Source organism: Eurypyga helias, unplaced genomic scaffold (genome assembly GCF_000690775.1).
Source record: "Eurypyga helias isolate BGI_N326 unplaced genomic scaffold, ASM69077v1 scaffold10930, whole genome shotgun sequence".
NCBI classification, from domain to species: domain Eukaryota; kingdom Metazoa; phylum Chordata; class Aves; order Eurypygiformes; family Eurypygidae; genus Eurypyga; species Eurypyga helias.
Window position 1 is genome coordinate 2,723 of NW_010225056.1, and position 8,846 is coordinate 11,568.

At 38.9% G+C, this 8,846-nt stretch overlaps 1 protein-coding gene across 1 annotated transcript in view; it reads left to right on the top strand.

The window, feature by feature from the left end:
* Positions 1–385: 385 nt before the first annotated feature.
* The window catches only part of CABIN1 (calcineurin binding protein 1), a gene marked incomplete at both ends in the record, with an annotated part of 48,210 nt that continues 39,749 nt past the window's right edge, over positions 386–8,846 (top strand). The window contains 10 exons of the mRNA XM_010147905.1: positions 386–478; positions 818–931; positions 1,104–1,238; positions 1,496–1,676; positions 2,625–2,754; positions 4,495–4,644; positions 5,826–6,118; positions 8,001–8,169; positions 8,291–8,427; positions 8,826–8,846. The exon at positions 8,826–8,846 is cut by the window's right edge and continues 185 nt beyond it. Of these exons, the coding sequence (XP_010146207.1) occupies positions 386–478; positions 818–931; positions 1,104–1,238; positions 1,496–1,676; positions 2,625–2,754; positions 4,495–4,644; positions 5,826–6,118; positions 8,001–8,169; positions 8,291–8,427; positions 8,826–8,846 (1,423 nt within the window). The remainder of the gene's footprint in view (positions 479–817; positions 932–1,103; positions 1,239–1,495; positions 1,677–2,624; positions 2,755–4,494; positions 4,645–5,825; positions 6,119–8,000; positions 8,170–8,290; positions 8,428–8,825) is intronic.

Consider the following 8,846-nt stretch of genomic DNA (forward strand, 5'->3'; position numbering starts at 1 on the left):
TTTTGGTATAAGTAATTTTTTTTTTTTCCTCCCAGGACTAAGAATAATGTGAACATTGTTTTTGGATTGATTGTAGTTTTTGGTAAATTTAAGAACTTGAAAAAATTCACTGTAATGCACATCTGTTCTAGGGAAGCTGTTGCTTACAAGGCACTTGAAATTTTGATTTTTCATCTGATTTTGAGGGACAAATTGTTTAGATATTTTATTATTTGCAGTTAGTAATGACTAAATCCATTACAGTTCTTCTAACTTCGTGTAGATGTCTCTCAGTATTGTCCAGTTACCAAGCAAAGTTAAAAAAAGTGAGAAAAATCCAGTTTCAATGGAAACTGGGACACATGTAGATGTAAGATTTCTTGTCATGTCTCACCTGTCGTTCTAGATTCGAATTGCAGCACTGAATGCGAGCTCCACAATAGAGGATGACTACGAAGGTACCTTCAAAAGTCATAAGACACAGACAAAGGAAGCTCAAGTAAGCAAACCCACAATTTTCTTAATGAAGGTTTGTCTTGGTGGGAGTTTTGTCCTCTCTTGTTGCAGGGATTGTTCAACCATAGTTTTTTGTTTTTAAGAAAGCTGTGTTACTGTCTTATCTCTTGAACCCTCCTTTAGCAAGCTAAAACTACACCCAAATGGGTTATATTAGGTTAATAAGGCTAATGTTCTGTGATACAGTCTGGATGTGGACTGCTGTAGAGCAGAAGGTATTTATTAGAAGTGTGAAAGCACCGATATTCATAATAAGTACAAGTACATTGTAATATTTAGTAAAGTTGCCCTACAAAATAGGTTCTAATTTTTTAAACCACAGGAAGCAGAAGCTTTTGCTTTGTACCACAAAGCTTTGGACCTTCAGAAACATGACCGATTTGAAGAGTCTGCTAAAGCTTATAATGAGCTGCTTGAGATACGTCTTCTGCGAGAGGTCAGTGACCTTTAGAGAATGAAACTAGAAACTGTTTTTATTATATTTTGTATTACTTCATTTCTTACTGACTAATCAGAAATTTCAGCGGCATCACTTGGCAAGTTGTTTGCTGTTCTTTTTACTTCTCTGATTTCTAATGCCCGTGTTGCATCTATTTTGTCATTTCTAGGCAGTTCTTTCTGGTGATGAGAAAGAAGGGCTGAAACATCCAGGCTTGATGTTAAAATATTCCACCTATAAAAACCTAGCACAGCTGGCAGCACAACGGGATGACTTAGAGACAGCCATGGAATTTTATTTGGAGGTACGGTACGGCTGAAATAAAACACTTGAGCCTCAGTGTTTGCAAAAACTTGCCGAAATCTAGACGTACACCTTTCAGCATTCATCATTTGAATGTATGTCCGAATTCTGCGTGCTTTAGGATGTCATACATGATATAACTAGTCCCATCCCCAAATCAGTAGTGACCCTGCTGAAAACTAAGGCAGTGACAATCCCTGTAGACAAGGGGATGTGCATGTCCGACACGTGAATGACGTTGTTTGGTCTGCTTTCTAGGCGGTAATGCTAGACTCGACGGATGTCAACTTATGGTATAAAATTGGTCGTGTGGCAATAAAACTAATCCGCTTACCTTTGGCTCGTCATGCTTTTGAAGAAGGTCTCCGGTGTAATCCTGATCACTGGCCTTGTTTAGATAACCTTATCACCATCTTGTACACGCTCAGTGACTACACAAGTAAGTATAATACACACAGAAAAATTCTCAAGATGTGTATAATTTTGCTTATCAATAAAAAATTGCGACAATGCAGTTGGATAGGAAAAGGTCTATCTGGGAGCAGTACATTAGGCTATGATAGAGGCTTTGACTTCGTGATAGATTTTTTAATTTCATGGTGAAGAATGGTGGTGTGTGTCAGTTCTGGGTGCCCTAAAAATAAATGCCTCTGGTCTCTAAGATCAGAGCCTCTGCAGTATGTTTCCCTGTAGACTATTCTCTTGCCTTTCAGTGGGTGTTGTTTTTTGTCTTTCTAGTAATTTCCAGCTGCACAGTCCCAGGATTTGGGTATAAAACTACAGTCCGGGTTCATAGTCTAGTATGATTAATTGTAGTTACAGCAGGTGATACAACTGACCCTAGGATTTTACATTTGAATACTATCCAGTGCATGAACTGATTCAAAGTAGGTTTAGGGGAGAAGTTGCAAGATGGTAGAAATGCTGAATCTAATCCCTTAGGTTTATCCTATTGGAAAGATTCTAATTCTCTTCACGTAATTGCCCATGGGAGCAAAAACCCAGCGGGATACATTGCTTGTTACACCAATGGAGTCTGCAGTTAGGACATTTGATAACATGAAAATGGTAAATGATTGTGATTTTGCTTTATGATTCTAATTTCTTTTGTGTAGGAATGGAATCTTGAAAGTAAATAAAAGATGTGCTGCAACAATTGTTTAAACAAAATGAATGATATTCTTTTTCTGGATATAATACTTGGGAAGACATGATAGGTTGTTTAATGTATGCATGTAATTATTTGGCATTGTACAAAGCTATTGCTCTAATTTATGTAAATGTCACATTTTATTTGGAATTCAGTGGTGCATGTGAAGCCCAGAAATGGGTGCTTTTGGATGGACCAAAGCAGCGACTGACCATTCAATTTCTGTTTCTCTGTCAGCATGTTTGTACTTTATCTGCAAAGCTCTGGAAAAAGACTGTCTGTATAGCAAAGGACTGGTTCTGAAGGAGAAGATCTTTGAGGAGCAGCCTTGTCTCCGGAAAGATTCCCTAAGGATGTTCCTCAAATGGTGAATGTCATCATAGAGTATATACTGTGTTTGGAGTCTAAATTTTGGGGTTGGGGTAGTTCAGAAAAGCTGGTGAGATACAATGCTTTAAGCTATAAGAATATCTTGCTGACCTGCCTTCTGAATGATAAATCAGTGTTAAGTGTGGGTGCTGATGACAGAATGTTCTTCAATAATGACTTTTGGAGGGAGGTAGAAAGAGGTAAAAAATCCATTGGCTGCTGCTCACTGGCTCTCATACCTAGATCCCTTGTAATAATCTCTTTTGCTTTATTTTACTTCTATGCAGCTGATACCTGCAGCATTCATTTTGGTTTTCTTTTCCCAATTGAAAACCCAAACCACCCACCCAACCAGAAAACCCCAAAACTGACACCCCACCCCCCCCCCATTACTGCTTTTCCAAGCAGTTAAAAATTTGGGGCTTCATGCACTTTCCTCATTACCTTTCAGGGAGTTACTGATTTTTAGTGACAAATGAGTACAGTCAGAAGACTTCGTATGTTTCATTAGTAACTGAGATATAGAAATTCTTGGTTTATTAAGCTTTCAGACCACTGCAACTCTGAAAATAGTTTGCAGTGTTATATTTGAGATTTTAGTCTTTTATTATTACTTTTTTTTTAATTGTAGTATGTAAAACACTAAAAGTTTGGTGTCATGTAGCTCTGCAAGGTGGACTCTCTGTGTGTGGATTTTATAGGAGGAATGGGTAAGAGGAAGGTGGGAAAAGAAAGTAGAGGCCTGTAAAATTTGCAGGATCTAAGTTAAGTGACAGTTCAACATCAGAGCTGCTGCTGAAAATGTAGTATGTTGCTGTGATAGCCAGAATTCAAGAAAGAAGTTTAATTATGTAATATATATTTAATTATAGTTCACTCTCACTGAATGTAGTATCGCTGCATGTGCAGATAACATCAGTACCCTATATAAGTTGTATGTATAAATGGAGTGGAACGTGCATCCTCGCACGCGTCCCTAAGTTAGGCAATACATCGGTCAAAAACACGTTTAACACTTTAGACTACTATAACATCTAAAATGTGAAAATACATAGTACTTAAAAGATGTAGAAGAGAGAGGATAACTTAAATTTTAAGGCTGTAGGATTTTATGTCTAGAATAGACTTTTAACACAAAGTCCTATTTAATTATAGAGACCCTGATTCATTAAGCTGCCTTAGCTCTGGCTCTTGAAATGAGATAGATACTGAATTAAGCCAGGGCTTTTTGCCACTTGTTTTTTTTTTCTGGATTGAGATGTCTTTGAAAAAGTGGATTATTTTTCACTTTCAGAAAGTCGTTCCTAGACTGAGACTACACAAGTCAATTTTCAACTCCAAATTTTATTTGCGATGACATATATTCCTCAAAATAGCACTTTGAAATGAGAGGAATTTCTCAGCTATGCAATCTTTTCTGAACCAAAAACTTATGTCCTAGAAATAAACCAAAATGAAACCTCCTGCTTTCCTTTCATTTCTCAGTGTTTGGAAAACGGAATAAGACAATCTCTCTTCCTCTTTTAAGGCAGAACAAAGATTTTGGATGGTGAACACTTTTCTATGCATGCTGTAAAGTTTAGAAAATACTGTTATTTGAATGCTTGCTTTAACACTGTTTATCTTTGTTATATTATAGAAAGGTATCAAATGCATCTCCCCAGGCTTTTAAAAAATGAAACAACAAAAGAACAACCAACAAACCAAAACCTTGTCTTCATTTCTTGTTTTTTCTTAGTGACTTGTCTATCCATAACGTAAATGTGAGTGCAGCTGAAACAGGAAAGATCATAGATGAAGCACTGGAGCTTCGTAAGAAAAGACAAGCTTTGCTAGTGCGTGACAGAGAACCGGACCTCAAACTGGTCCAGCCAATTCCCTTTCTCACGTACGTCTTTATTTTCTCTTTTTAAAAGGTTTCTCTGAAGCCACTCATGTTGACCACTGTGTCGCACTTCAGATTTCTTCAGAACTTTTATTTGGGTTCTAACAAAAAAACACACACCCCACCCCCTCAGTGTTTTCATATTTTATTAGTTTATAGGTTGTTTCGGTGTGCTTACAATTTTAGCATAAACCTCTTATCTATCAGTTTTCAACCTTTGAATTAAACCCAGTGATATTTTAAAAAAAAGTTAACTAAGAACGATTTGGCAGCCATTCCAACTCTCTTACTGGATTTTTCTTGTAGGGACTAGTTTTTATATGAACTTCAACGTAAGTCTAGCTTTTCAAAAAATGTTTTTACTGTTGGGATAATGGAAACGTGGAAACAAATTACAATATTTTAAGCAAGATACAAAGATACTAATAAGTTGTTATATATGTCTTTATTAAGGCATAAAGAATTGGGGTTTGGTTTAGGTTTTTTTATTGCACATATTTTTCTGGAATATTAATGGACTCTGCATGTCTGTCCTGTTGCAGAGAAGTTGCTTCTACTTGTGGATAAGGGTGAGATTTTTTTTATTGTTGCTGGTTGAATGCAGAACCTGAAAATAGTTCCTTTGATGCTACTTTTTTAGGGTTCAGGAGAGAGTAATTTCCACAGCAACTACTGCATAGATCTTTTCTTTGTTAAAGACATTTTTTGAGATTGGGCATGTTATTGACTCCCATTTCCTTCCTACTGCAACCAACTCACCAGTTTCCTCTGAATACTTTTGCCTGCTGCCACATTTTGTTCCTGTTTTCCTAAGTGGTGTATTCCAGAAGGAAAGCTCCTAAGGACCTCTGTTTCAGGCCTGAAATTGTCAGTGGTCTGTATGACAAGTATTATGGAAAAATACTCTCCAGCTTTTCTAGATGCAGGACAGATTTTGACACTCAGAATCACAGAATGGTTTGGGTTGGAAGAGATGTTAAGGATCATCTAGTTCCAGCCCCCCTGCCATGGGCAGACACACCCTTCACTCAAGTGTGTATTCTCCCACTGAAAAGCTGATCTTGCTCACCTCTAGGCTATTGGAGAAAAATACTGTTGAATGCTGTTAGGTTTGTAAATATAATGTAGAAAGTAACGTGACAAGAATTAATGAAGTTATGATGCCATTGTGTTTTCACATGTAGGTGGAAATGTTTAGGAGAAGCTTTACTTGCCATGTATCACCACCTCACAACATGTGATCCGCCTCGACCCAGTCTGGGAAAGAGAATTGATCTCTCAGAGTACCGAGACCCAGTTCAACATCTGATTCTTTCTCCTACCTCTACTCCTGTCAGTGTTATTCAGCCAACTCCTGTCAACACTAATCCAGTGGTGACAGTGCCAGATCCTGTACTACCTTATAGTCCAGTGACACCCAACTTTCCAAGTCACAGTCAGAACACGTTGGAACCAGGAGCTGCTGTAGGTGAGCAAGGTACTTCAGTCTAAGATTCAAGATATCTTTTGTACTTATCTGGGTATTAAAACCACTTCAGAATTCATTGGGAATTGCTGTCTTTAAATGCTGCATGTTGGTGGCTTCAGAACCTTTTCAGCATATGTATAACATCTGGTAGAAAAACTGAAGTTGAGCTCTATAAAATTAAATTCTGTTAACCGTTCATGTTAGAAAAGGAAGGTGTGCTGGTTTCAGGCAGAAAAGAGCTGCTTTTCTTCACAGTTCAGACAGCTGGCCCAGGGTGTATTTCATTCCATGGTAGTCATGCTTGGGGCACATGTGCAGCACTTAGGAGGCAAGTGGCCTGGAGGGGTTGTTAAGGCTTTGGCTAGCTTCATAGCTGGGTCATTAGCTCCTTTGTTAGCTCTTGGCATGGTTGTTAGCGGTTTGTTTGTGTGTTGGGGGGTCGGCTGACTTCTCCCCCTCCCGCTGCCCCAGTCGGTGGGGCTCTCTGACTCTGACTCTTGCTACTCGGGACCTGGCTATGTGACATGTCAGTGGGTGGTGAGCTATTGTATCATATGTTCTATTTCCTATTATTTTAATTAGTTATTAGTAGTTGTATTGATAATATTAGTAGTACCACTATAATTTTCATTTATATTCGATTATTAAATAGTTCTTACCTCAACTTCACAAGCTTACTTGTCTTTTCCTCTGACTCTCCTCCTTCACTGGGGTGGAAGTGAGTGAGTGGTGGTGTGGTACTTTACTGCTAACCCAGCTTAAACCACGTCAGTTGTTTTTGGTTCCCAACTTGGGGCTCCAGAGAGTTGAGATAAGGTTTATTTATTGTGTGATAGGTATTTGTTATAGTGATGTGGTGGTGGCTGATCAAGATGTTGAGTTCTGGGCTCTTTAAGTTGCTAACAGAACAGTGGGATCTACTGCCTTACGTGTTCCTTATTACCCTGATCTCATATGCTTCAACTGGGTTGAAGAGTTTTGTTAGGCTGGTCGGTGTATTACTGGTGTTGGGAGGAATCCTGTATTTAATGTTGTCAGCACCCTGGTACTTTGAGTTATCTCCTGGAGGCTTTTTTATCTGTAGAGACTTCAGCCATTGTCCAGGTGAACATATGAGTTGGCTGCTCCGCTGCTGGGATAACGGGGCCAATAGCATGGAGTTAGAGGGAAGAGAAGCCACACGGTTGGGGTCACTTGTTGGAGAAGCAGGTATTAACAAAATGATTGGAAGAAGGACACAAAATGTAAGCCTCTGGAGATGACTCCTGACAAGCATGAAGGAAAGGTACCCTTTTAAAGAAAGTGTGCCACATCAGCCACACAAATGGACCACCATGGAGAAAGGTACCCAGTACCTGAGGTAACTGGCTGTGCTGGAGATGATAGTTTCTTGTGACCCGAACAATGCACGAGCACCCACAGGTCCAGATGAAGTTCAGTGCACACAACCCATGTGGTGGAAATCAATGTGGAGTGCACCACCCTCGTACACCAGCGTGCTTGCAATAACAACTTGGAAAGGGGATGAGGCACTGATGGTGGGTCAGATGGTTCGCCGTTGCTGGGAATACGAGGACACTGTCTCTTCCTCCGTGCAGGCCTGTGTCTTGGCCTGATAATGAAGTGCAGAATTTTCAGTATGTTTGCTTCTTGCCTCAAACCAGCATTGGTATGCAAGATGCCATAGCCAGTTTATATTACAGTCATTTTTTAAATTATCAGTATTTTTAAAATGTTGGCACTGACTTCAGAAGGAAATCAGTGCATCTCAAGTGTTGCTGTAGAATAAAATAATCAGCTATAAATACTTCGGTTTTTAAATAAAAACTACTTTGTGTTTGCTGATTTAACCTGTCAGCATCCTTTTTTTTTTTTTAAATTCTGTTTCTAGGTGACATATCTGCAGGTGATAAATCCAAGAAAGGTGTGAAGCGAAGAAGAATTACGGAAGATAGTGGTGAGACAGCAAAAAGGAGGTCTGCTAGAGTCCGAAACACCAAGTGTAAAAAAGAGGAGAAGGTGGACTTTCAAGAGCTGTTGGTGAAATTCCTTCCTTCCAGGTACTGTACAGCAACAACTCATTATGAGAGTATCAAGAACTAAGTAGAGGAAGCTCTTTGGGGTTTTGTTTGATACGCCCTAACCTTAAAACCACTAGACACATGTTATTTTTTGAAGCAGATTAAGGAAATCTGATCCAGAGGAGGAGGAGGACCCTTTCAACAACTATGAGGTGCAGTCAGAGATCAAAGAGGAGAATTTCCAGCATGTCGGACCACATAGAATGTCATTTGATTCTACAACATTTATGGAATCTGGTAAGGATTCATTATAACCCCCACTCTCTCTGTTGTTTCTTCCATATTGTATGCTTTATTTTCTGTGTTTTCCTATCATATCTAGAAGATACAGAAGTATATGTTCTTTTTAAACGTATAGTGTTATGTCATAGCAATCTCTCAGCTGGTAACAGGTGTGATTTTTATTTTTTTTTTTTTTAAGTCTTGGGGACTGCTCAGTTACTCTGTGCAAGAGCTCTACTGTGTGGAGTTTCCCATTTAAACAGATTGGAATACAGTAACGTAATTCTGCATGTGTGCAGCACAGGAGGACTGCTGCAAGATTAGCGCATAAAACACTGTTGGAATTTACTTGTTTCAAGTTATGTTTGCCTTGACCTACAACACCTATGGCTTTGTGTTCATTTGCTTTCTAGAAAAACAGGACGTTCATGAAT